The sequence below is a fragment of the Coenobita brevimanus genome, chromosome 62, assembly GCF_032717465.1.
Source record: "Coenobita brevimanus isolate Jiangsu-jjx chromosome 62, ASM3271746v2, whole genome shotgun sequence".
NCBI lineage: Eukaryota > Metazoa > Arthropoda > Malacostraca > Decapoda > Coenobitidae > Coenobita > Coenobita brevimanus.
In genome coordinates, this window is record NC_137015.1 from 11,186,330 (window position 1) to 11,204,054 (window position 17,725).

The window sequence follows — 17,725 nt, forward strand, 5'->3', positions numbered from 1 at the left end:
ATCTAAACCATAAATGGCAAGAAACATGGCTTTTACCATTCTCCTTCTCACATTAAACTCATTCCAGTATTCTACATATCAGTGTGAATAAAAAAAAATCATAATTATTATGAAAAATGAACAATTTTGCTCTTTTTTTTTTTTTTTTTCCCCCCCTGACTAATCAAACTAGTTACTTGCAGCTGAAGGAAGCACCTTGTCCTTGAAGAATTAAGAGGAATGCTCTGAAGTGATATGGGCACATGGAAAACAAGAGGAACTGAATACTGACAAAAAACATAAGATGCTGACTGAATGAGAAGAGAATGACCCCAAAAATAACATGGAAGGATAAAGCAGAAGAGTATATGAAAGACAGTAGTTTAGCCTGGGGTGAATGGGGTGGGATATAGAGGGGCCTGGGGCATTTTTGTCATGGTAACCCTAAATGACCTCTGGAATTAGATGTCTGGCACCAAGTAGTTAACTAATATGACTACCATCAACCTTCAGCATAAATCTTTTTCTAGAAGAGTCCAATAAAAGCTCTGACAGATGACTATTTCTTGTCTGGATTAGCCCCCATCTGAGTAGGATCCTGAGATGGATAGTGAATAATTCCATGAGTGAGAGGGGGTGGTGGTCCAACTCCTGGGATGGGAGGAGGCTGGGGAAAGTAAGCTGGTGGGCGCACACCTGGTGGGGGACGTAGAGGAGCACGCAAATGAGGGGGGAAAAATGGAGGAGGCTGCAGTGGAGGTAAGTGACCTGGGGGAGCAGGAGGAACACCAGGTGGTCGGGGGCCTAAGGGGGTACCGATTGGAGGAGGTCCCCCTGGCAGGCTACCAGGAGGGGGTGCAGGGGGACGAGCAGGAGCCTGTCCAGGTGGCATTGGGGGACGGATGGTAGGAGCTCCAGAAGTGGGGGGACCCTGACCAGGAGGAAGAGGGATACTGGCAGCAGTGGAAGGGAGATTGAAGAAGTTGTTGTGGAGTTCTTCTGGTGGAGGAGGTAGGGTAGGCAAGCCTGGTACAGGTTCCAAGGCTGGTGGAGCAGCATCTTCCCCTTCCCCTTCCTCCAGACCCCCTCCCCCAAGTCCCCCTTGCCTTGCCTGTGACCGCCCCCATTTGATATTGAGTCGTCGACCTTGGATGATGAGTTTATTAAAGGTACGCTCAGCAGCTAATTCAGCGGCCGAACGTGAAGTAAACTGGACAAATGCATATTGCTGCTTGGCCACAACATTGACACTGCGCAGTTCACCATACTGGTAAAAATGATCTCGCAGTTCTTTCTCACCAATTCTATCACCCAAATTACCGACATATAGAGTAGAGATGGATTTATCCTCTGGTGGTTCCAGCCTGGGCATGGCAGCTGCTCTCTTCAGGAGCTTGTCAGCCACAGGGTCATTCACTCCATAATATCGGTCTTTGATATTCTGGTCTGCTAAGGGGTCATCAGGGTCTGTTGGTTTCTCATGACGATAAGGACATTCCTCTCCTCTCTTACACTCGCCTTTGACCCAGAATGAGCAGATGTGTGGTCTGTTACGCTTGTAGTATGGTGTAGTACGGGCTAGACGCAGGAGCATCTCAGAGTGGGTCTTGGTCTTCCCCAGTGCCCCTCCTGGTGTGCTGCCATCCGATGTAGCAGCCATCTGTTTTTCCATGTTCTGGATGTAAAACTCCTTGTTGACCTCACTTTTAGGCATATCATCTGCCAAGTTTAAGGCAGAGTCTCTCACCTGGAAAAAGGCAATCAAATTATAAGATTTTAAAACTAACCTGCTCATAGCTTCTCTAGCTACTTTGTTTGAAACATATAAATTCTGAGATGGTACACTATACACAGTGCAAGTAAACAGAAACAAATGTAGCTATATCATAACATTCATTCATTCAACTATAAAGGCTCCAACGTGCTTGCATGTGTCTGCCTTGGTCAACTAATGGTGGCTCTCCTTACTGCTTGACTTCTGGCAGCCTCTCTATTCAGTCCACTATTCCTATCAGTCATACAGAAATTACAGAGATGACAAAAACTGACCTGGGTAGGCAAACCATATTCAAGGTCCAGGAGGCAAGTCTGACAAACATTCTTGATCTTAGCACATGTTTGGCACACCTCAGTCTTCTTGAATCTCATCCGTGCCCCAGGACACCTTTAAAGCAAATAATAGTCTTAGGGTTCTATTAAGTTAGATACTGTACACAATACAGGTACTTTCTCATAATACAAGGTTTGCTTTAGGTTGTACAGTACTGGACTGATAATAATTTACAGTGAACTGTGGTGCAACAAGGTTGTGTGATGTCCCATGGTAGTTCAATATACTGTATATATATGGATGGGGTGATGAGAGAAGTAAAAACACGAGTAATGGAAAGAGAGAGAGAGAGAGAGAGAGAGAGAGAGAGAGAGAGAGAGAGATGGCGTTGGTAATGAATGGTGATGGACGGAACATCATAAATTTGTTGAATGCTGATGATACAGTGCTACTTTGCACCGTTCCCTGCTGTCCAGACTCCCTTGCTATGGACTAACGTCTTTTGTTCCTTTGATTTCTTCTTATCTTAGTGACAGACAAATAAGAGTAAAAGTAGATGATGTATATTCGAATTTCCACTCAATTAACGCCGGCGTGCCGCAGGGATCAGTTCTGGCGCCAACCCTATTTCTGGTTCATATTAATGATCTCTTATCTGTCACTCACAATCCCATTCACTCATATGCAGATGACTCAACACTACACAGTTCATTCACACTCAGACATCCATTTACAAAGTCTAATATCTCTACCTCTCAACTCAGTACAGCCATCTCCATAAATCAAGATCTATCTACAATCAGTGAATGGGGACAAAACAACCTTGTCTCTTTTAATGCTAGTAAAACTAAATATATACAGTTTACAAATAGACATATATTACCAGATTCGTACATTATCTTCAGTGCTACTAATATTCCCATCTCCAAAAATATTGAAAATCTTGGTGTCTCACTTAACAGTGCCCTCAGCTGGACCTCTCATGTCAGATCACTTGCTAAAACCGCCTCAAAGAAACTTGGATTATTGTACAGAGTCCGTAACTTCTTCGCCGATGAGCAGTTAGCTATAATTTATAAGAATCATGTGTGCTCTCAGCTTGAATATTGCTCACCCTTGTGGAATGGTTGTGGAGAGGTTGTATTAAGACAACCAGACAAAATTCAGAATAAAGCTGTTAGAATCATTAACAACCCTGCCATTACATATGAACTACCTCCCCTGCAAGTAAGAAGGAATGTTGCCTCCCTTGCATTATTTTACAGATATTTTTTTGGCAAATGCTCAGACGAAGTTGCGTCCATGATGCCACCTCTCCATGCCTTCCCTCGTGCTACACAGGCATCTGGTAGCGCTCATGACTGGAATGTCACTCAACCATATTGCAGAACTTCTGCCTATCAGAATTCTTTCATTCCCCGAACTGCATCTCTCTGGAACTCGCTTCCCCAGAGTTGTTTTCCTCCAAATTTCAACCTACAACTGTTCAAGTCTAACTGTTACAGATATTTTATGAACAGAGGACACCAGTAATCTGGTGTATGGATTTTTTTTTTTTCCCCATTTGTTTTTCCTTCCTCCGTTCTGTTATTTAAAAAAAAAAAAAAAACTGGACAAGAGCTTGGTAGACTACTGCAGAGTTTTGTAGATGTCTGAGAGCATTGTGCTTTGAGAGTAAATGTAGAAAAGAATAAGGTGACTCCCAGTGTGATGTTACAGTGAATGGAGAGAGACTGGAACTGACAAGTTTCTAGCCAATTTTTTTTGGGGGGTTAAGATATTTGTATAGGTAAAAAATACATAGAAAATTACTATGCCAACCATTTTTTCCAAAAAAAATTGTGCAGATACATGAAAAAATAATAGATAAAGTAGCTGAAAAAATCATGTGACTCAAACAGCCTCTGATTGGTCGTGATGTCACTACTCACACTGAGGCAGCATCACTGATTTTATGTACGTCTAGCCTGCATACACTGTGCTTATTTCTGACCTCCAAGAATGCCCAATGACGAGGAATAATCATTAATGTTTCATTCCAATGTGGAAGTGCACAGACAAAAGCACAACTGAAAAATTATTCCTCTGTGTACCAGCCAATAGGAATAAACAAAAGCAGTGGTGGCTGGCTGCTCGTCGGAAGTTCCCAGCGCTGGAATGCAGTCTTTACTGCTGTGAAAATGTTATTTTCTTCATCATATAGGTTCATACACACTTCTCTATCTATCTATTGCCAGACGCCATAATCCCATAAGGGGTGGCCACTTGACTTTGAATTATTGGTTTTACAGGGAGGGACACTAACCCTCCACCAAACCACTTGTTGACACGTAGGGAGCACATATGGGTTGGTTATATGGTTACCACCCAGCGATGTAAATGGTTTCTTGGCTTACAGGAAACCATTTGGCTTGTCACTCTTACTGGTAATTATCAGAAATCTGTTAAAAAAAAACTGTGCTTAATTTAACTATTAACAGAATATTAGGATTCAGAGTGAAAACAAGCTAAGGTTAACGAGTATTTCTACTTTAGATCGCCAACACGCCTTGACGGACTTCTATTTGGTAAAATACTGATTTACAGTAAAAATAAATGTATTTGCATGTTAAATTAACATTTATACAAAGATTTCAGATAATTACAGTAGGCATGTATAAACCTATACAGTGATAAAATCTATAACATTTACCAATTAAAAGTGTCGATTTGGTGTTGATTCGATAAATGACCACCGATTTGGCATTTCGTTGTACCCTCCTGAAGGTACTTCTATATGCTTCAAGTTCAGAGTCACTCACTGAATCTGTTCTTTCAGACAACTAATAATGAAGAGGTCAAACATTAAACATTCATGGGCATAACACCAATATAACCTCGTCCAACTGATTTTGTACGCCACACATTAAACACTTTCAACCTTATGAGGTACGAGCACTACTCGGGAATGATGTAGTTGTTAGCTACTTCTAGTCGATTTCGCTGCAATTTACTTACCCAACAGGTACACCATGAGAAGCATTCCTTCAGAACATACCTGGAGAGGGTAGTTTGGATCTACTATGGCCAAGTCAGTAAATATCTAGACAGCTATTATTCCTGTTACTGGTAAAGTCTTGTGTGATAGATTGGAGCGTAGTCTGCAGTATGAATACTGACGTCATCGTCGATGTGGTGGCTGCTTTCTTCCAGTTGCAAAGAATTAAATTTATCGCGTTTTGATCAGTGCAACTGATAAAGTAAATCAAAAGATACATATATCATAAGCTTCTAAGTACATGGCAGAGTGCACCAGCCATGTTTACCCAAAACCGGAAACACGTCTATCGGTAAGAGAGTTCAAATACCTGGGTGCAGTGATAGAAATGAGAGGAAAATGTGCTAAGCAGTGGAAAGTAGAGTGGCACAAGGAAGGAAAGTAGCTGGTGCTATGAAAGCTTTGATAAAAAACAGAGGCTTGAGTATTGCAACTGCACGAGGCTTACATGAAGGAGTGTTAGTGCCAACTTTAACATACGGATGTGAGACTATAATGTGGCATGAAAATGAAAAGTCAAGAGTATGAGCAGTGGATGCTGAGGAATGTATGTGGAGTACAGAGAGTAGATACGATACGGAATAATGTGATATGTGAATGATGTGGCATGATGGAGTCTGTGGACACCAGAATCAAAGAGAGTGTACTGTACTGAGGTGTTTTGGTCATGAGGAGAGAATGGATGACAACAGTGTGGTGAAAAAGGTATATCTGAATGAATTTGAAGGAGGGAGGAGGCAAAGTAGGCCAAGAAGAAGGTGGAGGGACATAGTGGATGAGTGTGTGAGGAAGAAATGTATGGAAGTTGGTGAAGTTAAGGGACTGACAAGAGACCGTGCTGGCTGGATGAATTTTGTGCAGAGAAGTGCATAACCAGGGATTTGGCACCCCTTTCTAACCTTTAAAGTGCTAAGAGGATCAACTGATCCTTTTTTCAGGATTACGCAAGATACTGAATGTGATCAATAGAGGAGCTTTTGGGAAAAACTATGGACACTAGGCTTAGGCCTGATTGTGACATATCAATGCAAACCAATGAGAACTAAGTCCTGAGTAGGGAGGAGGGAGGATCCGGGCCCGTACCCATGGTGTGGGGGGGGGGGGTGATTCCCCCACTGCCCTCTCGCTGCCTTTCTCTATCTCAATATCTTTGTTCCCTCTCCCCTTCCCTCGCCTCCTGCTCCCTCCCTCACCTTCCCCCACCATCCGCCATCACGCCGCCATGGTTCCTCTCCCTTTCCCCCTTCCCTGTCTCCCTGGGGAGGGTTATATCCCCCCTACCCACCCTCCACATTCCTGAACTCCCTCTCTGTCCTCTTTGTCCTGTGGTGTCTGTCTCCCACCTCTATACCCCCGTATCTCCAGGCCTCTCCCCACCCCCTGTAGCACAGGAAAGTCCTGGTTAACAAGCAACCACTTAACGAGAATTTGCAAATACGAAGTCTTGAAATTTGCACTACCCGCCTGTTTAACGAGCATGTAAAATCCCCCCAAATCCCAACTTACAAGAATCGATACGAGGTTGCACCACAGCTGTCTGCCGTGTTTACCCAGCGCACTAGGTAAACACTGCGGACAACCGCTAGCTAAGAAACGAGTCGCACGCTAGCTTTGCGCACCTCTTCCCGCCTAACCTTCATAAACATTCTTACAGCCAAGCTTGCCTAGTCAAGGTTGGTCTTGAAGCGTGCTTTTTTTCTATGCCCAAGATTACTGTATCACGATGTCTTCTAAGCATTCCATTGTGACTCCTAGTTTTAAGGGAGGTTGCTCGGAGGCCTTGATCCCTAACCCTATTTTTCCTGTAAGTTCTTCACTTCGTTTAACGAGAATTCGGCTAAAAAGCAAAATCCTTGCTCCCAATTAGCTTGTAAGTTCAGGACTTGCCTGTATGCCATCTGCTTACAACTCAATGGCTGAGAGTGTTATACGTCACTGTTACTATTCATGTCGTGTGTTTTCATTCAATACCAGATTACTGTTTGTGTAATTGTATACACTGATGCACGAAACATAGAATGTAAGTTTTTTCATTTTTTTTATGAATCTCTGTGTATACAGTATACCGTAATGTTTCCTGTAAATGTTAGTAATGTTTGTTTTTATAATAATAAATTGTGTATTTATGTTTGTCTTTCTCTTACACCATTACCATTATTTTCCATGTTTTAACTTTTTTTCCCCTTGATATTCTTACAGCAACTTGGTTTGACAGCTCTGAGGGGAGGGGATGGGGGGAAGGGGTGAGGGAAGAGGGGTGAAAGGGAGTGGGTGCTGGAGTGTGTGAGTAACACCAAGAAAAATATTTTGCATGCTTTTGCTCAATTTTTTTTTTATTTTGACAGCTACAGTACACAGCTATGAGGGAAGGGGACAGGGGAAGGGAAGGTGAGGAGGGGAGAAGTGTAGGGGGGGAGGGTGTTGGGAGTAAGTGAGGAACACTGACATAATTATTTTGCATGCTATTGTGGAAAAAAAAAAGAAAAAAAAAGCTGGAAATAATGAAGCAGGGGTAGGAGGGAGGGAGGGAAGAGAGGGGGGGGGTGATAGGAGTGAGTGGGGAAGGTCATGGGAAGGGAGGAATGAGGGAGGAATGGGGTGAAAGCACACAGAAAAAACTGGAGTCGCCCCACCTGGAAGGCTACCTTTTTTCAACTTCAGACGGGCTATAGCTCATGAACCAGTTGGTCTAAAATGCTCTGGTTTGTGGCATAAGGTGTGTAAATTCAAGCTCTAAACCTTGGGCATAACACTTTTTACTTCTGAAGGAGTCGAAAAATTTGTTCCAAATACAGATTTTCATACTGGTATCGTCGATCGAATTGTGCATCCTAGTGGTTAACGTGACAGCATATGGACTGACTCTATCAGACAGGTATAGGTGGAGCTACAGAATGGGGTTTAATTTTTTTTGGCCTATCTGATGGAGTCAGGATTCTGTGGGCTTGAATGATGAGTGAATGGAAGCATGGCCCAATGAATTGGGCAAACTTAGACTGTCTGGACAGTGCTAGCCCTCACCCTGCCCTGGGGTGGGAAAGGAGGTCCAGATGATGATGATGATGATGATGATGAACTGTTGTCACCATCAATTACACTAATAAGAACATCTTTCTAGATAAAGAGGGAGATCAAAATTAAGGCTTTTACACTAGTCAGCTATCACGAATGCATTTAACCTTTAAGAGACGGGTGTCCGCATATGCGGTCCCACCATATTTCAAAGTAATGCAGGCATTGAGGCAGCTTCCCATGCTCTACGGAGGAGAAGGATGACAAAAACAAACCCTCCCCAACATGTAATAAATACCGTACACTGTGGTAACAGAGACATGACAGTGATGTAAATTAGTGTTAGTGATACCTGTATTATATTTTCATATATACACGTACACACACACACACACATATATATATATGTATATATATATATATATATATATATGAAACCATTTGACTTGTCACTCAGTGTAGAGTCACCCATAGGCAGAAGAAAGAGGAAAGAATGAAGGAATGGAAGACAGAAGAGGGAGGGTGACTTTTCACTCCCTCTTCTGTCTTCCATTCCTTCATTCTTTCCTCTTCCTCCTGCCAATGGGTGACTCTACACTGAGTGACAAGTCAAATGGTTTCCTGTACACCAGGAAACTATTTACTATCCTGGGTGGTAACCACACAACCAAATTTTGGCGCCTGGTGGTTTAGTAAGTAATTATTGTGCTCCAATCGGATTGAGCCGGTGAAGGTTTATATCCATGGGGTGGTTGGGGTTTATTGCTCACGTAATGCCACTCAGGGATAAGTGAGGTTAGTCACTCTCATCTTAAATGTCAGGACCAACTGCCTAGCCCAGGGCTCCTACGCTCCTCATGGGGCAACGTAGGATTGGATGATGGATGGATGGATGGATGGAAATATATTATTCTCCATAAGTGCCTCTGTTGAATAAATACATTGCAGTAACAGTGACATGACAGTGACGTGATCTGTGATATTATCATCATTTATTATAATACAGAGTGTCCAGTTTATTGGAAAATAGTGTTATAAAATAGTTCTGAAAATGTATTTCACTGCAAGTGTGTGGAACGAGTATTGCAGTGCCAATACAGTAAAATATAACTACCGCAGTAATCACACAGTGAATGTTTATAGTATGTGGGATGCTAAATAGTAATTATAATGAGAAAATCACAGTGTGGTAAGCTCCAGGTAGCAGTCAAGGGAGTTAAAAAAAAAAAAAAAGTGATTTTAGTACACTTCCTTCTAAAAGCACTGCACATCTAGTGAAAGTTCACATAATCTGCAATGCCATCTCATGGATGACCTGAAGGTATGCGCGTTTCAATGGTACCTCATTTTTTACTCTAGCGTTACTCATTATGTTTTTACAAATATTTAAAATTCTGTTTACATTTGGACGATTATGCTCATCCTCAGCGTCTGTCACAACATGTGGACACCCATCTTTCGGAGGTTAGTTATCTTATGTTTGCCAACATCTGACAGATTTGGAAAATGAAAAATACCTGTACAACTTGAAGAAATACAGTAAACACTAAACAAACAGAATAAAACATCCTAATTATACCCTCTGTTACTACCGGTACAAATGAACTATCTATCCATCTATTGCCAGACGCCTCAATCCCGTTTGGGGTGGCCACAAACAAATCGCCTCCACATCGCCTTGTCCCCCGCCATTTCACCGCCCTGCTCCCAACTCACACCTCCCTCTCTCATATACCTCTCCACCCCATCCCTCAATCTCATCCTCGGCCTCCCCCCTCCACCTCACTCACATACACTCTCTTCGTCAGTCTCTCACGTTCCATCCTCTCCACATGGCCAAACCACCTCAGTGTGTTCCTCCTAACGCTTCCTATCACATCCACATCCACACCACACGCTCCTTTATATCCTCATTCATCAGCCTCTCTCTCCATGTGACTCCACAGGCTCCTCTTAAATAACTCATTTCCACTGCTCTCACTCTCGACTTGTGCCCTTCCAACAATGTCCAAGCTTCACTTCCGTATGTTAGAGTTGGTATCACAATACTGTCATGTAGTAACTGTTTCACTTCCATGCTCACTTCCCGGTTTCTTATCACTGCTTTCAAGGAACCAGCAACCTTTCTTCCTTGCTGTACCCTATCAAGCACTTCACCCTCCAAACCTCCATCCTTACTCATCACACTACCCAAGTACTTAAACACACTCACATTTTCCAATTCCTCACCATCCAACCTCGCTGTACATTCACTGATTTCACCTCTCTCAGTGACCATCACTTTACTCTTCCCTACATTCACCTTTAGATACTGTTTCTTACATACTCTCCCAAACTCATCCACCAAGCCTTGCAGCTCCCCTTTGTCTTCACTCAACAGCACAGTATCATCTACAAACAACAGTACAGGGAGTTTCCAAACACTACCCTCTCTCACCAGGGCCACTTCAACATCCACTACCCTACCTTGTACCTCTTTTATTACCCCATTCATGTACAGATTGAACAACCATGGAGACATGACACATCCCTGTTTCAACCCAACCTTCAAAGAGAAAAATTCACTCAGTTCACCATCCACATGCACTGCAGCATTAGCACCATCATACATACAGTACTCTTCACAGCATTCAACAACATCCCATCTACTCCATATATTCTTAATACTTTCCACAATCCTTGCCTATCCACCCTGTCATATGCTTTCTCCAAATCCATGAAAGCTGCATACAACTTCTTTCCCTTCTCTAGAAACTTTTCCACTAAAGATCTAAGAATGAATATCTGATCTACACAACCTCTTCCCTTCCTAAAGCCTCCCTGTTCTTCTTCAACTAATTCCTCTGTTATTTCCCTAATAAAAAATATATAAAATTTGGTTTTAAGCCAGGTATCCCCGAAGGGCTAAGGCGTTGCCTCTGGGTAGAGGACTTTTGAACTGGAGCGTGTAGCATTTTATGACCGGATGCCCTTCCTGATGTCTTCCAATGACCCTTGGGTGGATTCGATCCTCCGACCCTTCGGTCAGAGCGGAGCGCTCTAACCCACTAAGCCACGGCTCTGTCAATTAGTATCCTACCATACACTTTTCCTATTATACTAAGACAAATGCCCCTATGATTACCACACACTTCTTTTTCCCCTTTTCCTTTGTACAAGGGAATAATTATACCTGACTTCCTATCCTCCGGAACTGTACCTTCCTCCCAGGCCAATCTGCACATCTTCCACATCCATTCTACTACTATCTCTCCCCTATGCTTCAACATTTCACCACACACTCCATCAATTCCTGGGGCTTTCCCCAATTTAACTTTCTTCATTGTTTCCACAACTTCTATCCTACTGATTTCTTCCTGTCTTCTCACCTCCCTCCTTCTCCCAGCCATTCCTCGGCCACTTATACACGCATCACTTCCATCCTCTATGTTCAACAATTCCTTAACCCCTTAACCGCGGGGCATCACTTTCGTGACGCTTGGGAGCAAGGGATCATATCGTGGGGCAACACTTTTGTGATTCTGTGTTATTTTGAATTCGCGCGGGCTTTGAAGTGGTGGCTTGTATCATCTATCAGTACTGCCAATGTCCAACACTAGTCAGCACTCCTAATCTCATCTGTACTCCCATCCACTGTTGACAATTTAGCCATTTCTCCCCGTTCTTGACTCCCCTCCCTACCTCCCCTCCATTACCCTATCCTCTCGCCTGCCCGGCCGTGCTAAGCTAAGTAAATCTTACCTGGAATTTTTCACTGATTTCATCCATTGAAATAAGCCCTATGCCCTATTCTTATACCAAATAATATATACAAGAAAGAAATAAGGTAAGTGAGAGTGCCATACACCTAGAATTGGCTAATTATCACCTGACAACACCTCACGTGCACTCGTTCGCTAATTTTCGCTGTTTATTTCCCCTTGAAATATGCCGTATAATCTATTTTCGTGATAAAAATATATATAAGAAAGGAAGGGAGAAGCCTAAGTGATATTTACATTCACCTGGAACTACCTAATTATTGCAGGCCACCACACTGTATTCTACGCTAAGTAAATATTACCTGGAATTTTCCACTGATTTCATCCATTGAAATAAGCCCTATGCCCTATTCTTATACCAAATAATATATACAAAAAAGAAATAAGGTAAGTGATAGTGCCATACACCTGGAATTGGCTAATTATCACCTGACAACACCTCACGTGCACTTGTTCGCTAATTTTCGCTGTTTATTTCCCCTTGAAATATGCCATATAATCTTTTTTCGTAATAAATATACATATAAGGAGGGAAGGGAGAAGCTTAAGTGATATTTACATTCACCTGGAACTACCTAATTTATTATGTATTGTCTTGGTTTCCTGCCAATCATTTCAGTCCTATATATTAGCAGGTCTCATAGGGCTGAAGTTGGTAGTATTGCACCTACCCTAGCCAGGCGGCAGGAGGCCACCACTATCAGTTCACTGTCGTCTTTGAAAGTGGGAGTATGTCTGATTTGCTCCTGCTAACTTCTGCCGCTTTATAGCCCCATGCAAAGGGCCCTGTGACCTTTACCCCCTACTAAACCTCGTGTGGAAAGAGGTAAAGGGCTGGCAATTGATAGAGAGCGACTATGAGCTTTTTACTGAGTAAAACAGTGCAAGTGGAATTGTAAATAAAGTGTAAATAATGTGTAAACAGCAAGAAAGCAATGAATGTAAATATAAGTGAACAGTGGAAAATAGTTTTATAAGTTGCTTCAAGTGACAGTGCATAACACAGCATAAATAAAATAGAAATGTAAATAATGTAAATAAAGTAGAGAACATAAATAGAAATGTAAATGAGTGGTATTATAAGAATATGAGTATACATACAAGGAGTACTGAAAGTGAAAGTTTCACTCTAGCATGTATGAATACTATGAGTTATGAGAGTGAAGGTGAAAGTGACATTCACTCTCAATGCTAGTACACAAGATGAGAGAGTGAATGCTACGTATTTTACTGAAAGAAATTGAATCCCTACAGTGGCAATAAACTACTATTACTGAAGGAAACTTATGGATAAAGACTGTAGATATATATAAGTGTTATATAGTAACAGAAATATAAACTGTGAGTGTTTTTATGGATAATAGACAACACTAGCGGCGAATGATCGGAAGTGGGATGGTCATACACCCTCGTAATTTTCATTGCTTTCACAGTGTTTTTTTGGGGGGGAGTATGGATTCCAAACTATCTGAGAATCATAGATTTGTGTTTCTAGTAATAATATCAGGCTGTGGTAATCATATTATGAACTGTCGGGAAGTGTAAAGTGGAGACTTCGTTACCCAACTTCAGAGGTCTGCACAAGTCCTACGGTACTCAATGAAGGCTCAACAAACACCCAAGGAGAAAGCTGAAGGTATGTGCCATAAGTATAAGTGATTTTAATATTCTAGGACTAATAACTGATTTTTGGCAAATATTTTTAGAGAGTCTGTCGGAGCGTGAATATGCCCGCGGCAGCCACAAGTCAAAGCAAAATAAGCCCGTGGTGTAAGGGTTAAAGTGTTCTCTCCATCTGCTCACTTTTTCTCCCTTCTCCACTAGTAATCTACCATTTTTATCTTTCACTCCCCTGCTAACTTCACTTCCACCCTGTCTTACTCTCTTCACCTCTTTCCAGAACATTTTGTTACAGTCCCTCCACTTTACACTCAAATTCCTTCCAAATTCCTCATCCACTCTCTTCTTACTCTCTCTTACTAATCTTTTTACCTCACTCTTTCTTTTTACATATAACTCTCTCATCTGCCACTCAACTTCTTCCACGCCCCTATTTCTCATCCATTCATTGTATGCTTTCGTCTTTTGTGCCACAGCCTGTCTCACCTCTTCATTCCACCACACTGTTCCTTGCACCCCCCTCCGTCTTCTCTTCATCCCACACACCACATCACATGCTGCACATATTTCTTCCGTGAATATCCTGCACACACCTTCCACTTCCCCCATCTGCTACAATTCATATTTGCCCAATCGTTCCTCCACTTCTCTCATATTCTGCCTTTTTCTCATCCTCTTTTAACCTTTCCACTCTCCTTGCAAATTCTCCTTCTTCCCGTCCTTCCCTTCTTCTATTACTCCATCTTATTTGAATCTTGATTCTGGCCACCACCAAGTAGTGGTCAGAAAGTCCACTCCCCCAACCTCTATAAGCTCTTGCATCCATTACACATCTTCACATCCTTTCATCATTGCCTTCCTTTCATTCAGTTCACCACCCACCCTTCTCATCACTCGCCATGTATACCTGTGGATCATTTTGTGACTGAAGAGGGTATTGGCTATCACCAACCCCCTCCCAGCACAAATGTCCACTAACGCACTGCCATTCTCATCTATCTCGGCAGGCACGTCCCACTCACCAACTATTCCATCCACCTTCACAATCCCTACTTTACCATTCATATCACTGATCAAAAACACTCTCTCATTCCTTCCAAACTTTTCCATGCACACTTCCGCATTTGTCCAGAACTCTTCTCTCACTCTGCTTGCACAATCTTGCGTTGGCGCATACACACACACAATCGCCCACATTTGTATTCCAACTTTTAATCTTACCCACACAATCCTAGACCCAACTGATCCATACTCTCTCATGTTCTTCTTCCATCTTTTACTCACAACCATACACACTCCTTCTTTTGCCCTCTCATTCTCAACTATTCCTGCACATATACCCCATCCATACTCCCATTCCCTCACACTCTCACCTCCCCATTTAGTTTCAGTTACTCCACATGCATCAACTTTCGCACCCTCAAGCACCTGGACAATCTCCCTCTCTTTCACCTCATCATTCGCACCTCTTACATTCCATGTTCTGATTACCATGTCCTTTGTCCGGTCCTTGGTCGTCATCTTTTGGTCAGTCCTTGTCCGAGGCTTCTTGTGTGTCTTTTTAGTTAGCTGTTTTCCGGGGAGGGGCATTAACCCTCCGCCAACCCTTTTAGTCGCCTTGTACAACAAGCAGGGATACCGGGGGAGTATTCTTGAAAAAAAACCCTACCCCCAGGGGGGTAACAGTTTTTAATTTGGGAAACATCAGACAACTCATCAGACTGAGAGAAATCTAAGTACAGTAGGCAATAGGTGATAAGAATCAGAAGACATGAACATACAACAATGTAGCACTTACAGCCTTCCCTTTCACAAGATACAGAACCTTGCAGAAGCACAGTACTGATACAATGCATATTAACTGTATGCAAATATGCTAAGATAAATATTACATACACAAGGCATGTACAATACTAACCATCTGAAGACGGTGAAAGGGCGTGTACATATTTTACACTCTTTCCCATATCGGTCTCGCATCATTCGGACATAAGGATTGTCACCAAGGCATGTCTGGCACAAGATTGGAAAATCCTGAAAATGGAAACACACAAGAATTAACAAATATCATGTAATTAACATGGTCACTTGATGTAGTGTTGCCTATTTCTTCCTTTGCCTTTATCATTCTTTTTCTGTGTCTGCCCTCCTCTCTTCCAATTTCTTCCATCTCTCCTGTCACTGTTTATTACCCTTCTTTCCTTTTCAGGTGGCTTTATACTGAGTGACAAGTCTAATGGTTTCCTGTAACCCTGGAAACCATTTACAATGCTGGGTGACAACCATACAGCCAACCCACTCATGCTCCTTAAGTGTTGACAAGTGGGTTGGTGGAAGGTTAGCGCCCCTCCCCGTTAAACACCCAACTCAAAGACAAATGGCCACCCCTTACAGGATTATGGCATCTGACTATAGATAGATACAATTTTAATGAATATCATCTACAGTACTGTATACATGTACCGCTACTAAAGGATATACATATACAGGCAAACCCGTTTAACGATGGGATGCGTTAAGTAAAAACCCATCACTTGGCAGGGTATTGCATACCGAGGTTGATTTAACATGTAAAGTATAGGGATGCATTTTTGAGCCTTAGGATTGACCCCCAACCAGGTCCTATACCCACCCAAATGAGTCCAAAAACAAGTTTATAGATACTCTAAATGGCCTAACAACTGTAAAAGAAGCTAACCTAAGGCTAAAACCAGTGACCATCTCACTTGTACCCAGTCAAGGACACTGCAGAATGAGATCACCAAATCGTATTCAAACTCAGTAGAGAAAGAGGAGAAGCAGCACTGTATACAATCCCACCGTCACACGGTCCCAGGACAAACGCATAATAATGTATGAATGACGGAGAATCGTCAAATGTGCGAATTGTTGTGACGGGAAATCACTGATGTTTTGACAGGGAATGTGATGATGCCGAGGGATAGCCTTTTCAACAGCCCCTCATTATGTTTGTTATTGTTCTGGTTGCTGAGCTCTTTTATATTCATCTTTCTTATTTTCCCACCTCAATTTAGAAATTCCTTTGTATTTTCAAAGCATTCTCCCTTCAACAGCCCGAATGTAAACACAAGATTTATCAACGTCACAGTTTTCATCAATGCAGGAAATGTTTACTCTTTAGGCCTTTCATAATTATTAATATTTATCTAAAATTATTATTAAATATTCCATGATAGGTTAGATGTTCCATGGAAAAACACGAAGTATTCTATGTTGAGTCACCTAGCTGTCCACACCGTTTTGTACCTCATCTGATGGGCGACAATCCGTACCCCAAATGACAGTGTTCCCCGCCTGTGACTAAAACACATTAAGCTAAGACTAAAATAGCTTATAAATCAACCTAAACAGAAAATTTAAGTTTAAAATACATGCAAAATCGGTAAAAAAAAAAAAAATGTTATACCAGGATCTAGCCATCGTTAGGCAGGGTACGGTGGTTTTTCCACCCCCATCACTAAGCTGGGGTATCACTTACTGGGATTATCACATATCGGGGTTTGCCTATACAGTACATACTGTACCACATATATATATATATATATATATATATATATATATATATATATATGTACAGTAATCACTCTAATATCCGGACGCCCAATAACCGAACATCCCCACTAACCGAACCTTATCGTCCTGGGATCAAACATTCCCAAAATGGTCCGAAAATCCAAAAAAATTGGAAAAAAAAAAAAAAAATTGCCGTCCATAATTTGAATTAACTTGCCGCGCACGCCGCGTGAGAGCATTGTTTTGGTTCGTCATTCCTCCGACGTCCGATAGAGCGCCGCTGCATCCTCCCCACTTCCCGCCTGTCTCTCACCGCGACTGGACCTACGCTCTTCGCCATGGCTGCCCACGTGCTCGCTTTTGTGGTGGTGCCGTACTTGCTGCAAGGCCTCCTGCTGCTCTCATGCCCTACTCTTAGTGTGTGTGATGATGGCCCCGCCTCCTGAGAAAAGGAAGAGAGTGGTGTTGACTCTGGAGAAGAAACGGGAGATATTGGAGAAGGTTGATGCGGGTTGGTCTTCCTCTCGCATTCTCCGCGAGTTCAACCTGGCCCGGTCGACTTTGTTCGATATCAAGCGTTCCCGAGACAAGCTCATGCAGTACACGGCTGACTTCTCGTCGAGAAGCAAATGCAACGTGGAGAGGAAGGTTATGTTTACCCCCAAGTATGCAGAGATCGACCGCTCCACGTTGATTTGGTATCGACAGCAACGTGCAGCTGGTGTGATGGTA

At 42.4% G+C, this 17,725-nt stretch overlaps 1 protein-coding gene across 1 annotated transcript in view; it reads right to left on the reverse strand.

Moving 5' to 3' along the window:
* Positions 1–390: 390 nt before the first annotated feature.
* The window catches only part of LOC145404108 (pre-mRNA-splicing factor RBM22), a 61,875-nt gene continuing 44,540 nt past the window's right edge, over positions 391–17,725 (reverse strand). Inside the window, exons 2-4 of the mRNA XM_080275723.1 lie at positions 15,378–15,493; positions 2,029–2,143; positions 391–1,726 (exon numbers count right to left, since the gene is read on the reverse strand). Coding sequence (XP_080131849.1) covers positions 539–1,726; positions 2,029–2,143; positions 15,378–15,493 — 1,419 coding nt within the window. The 3' untranslated portion in view covers positions 391–538. The remainder of the gene's footprint in view (positions 1,727–2,028; positions 2,144–15,377; positions 15,494–17,725) is intronic.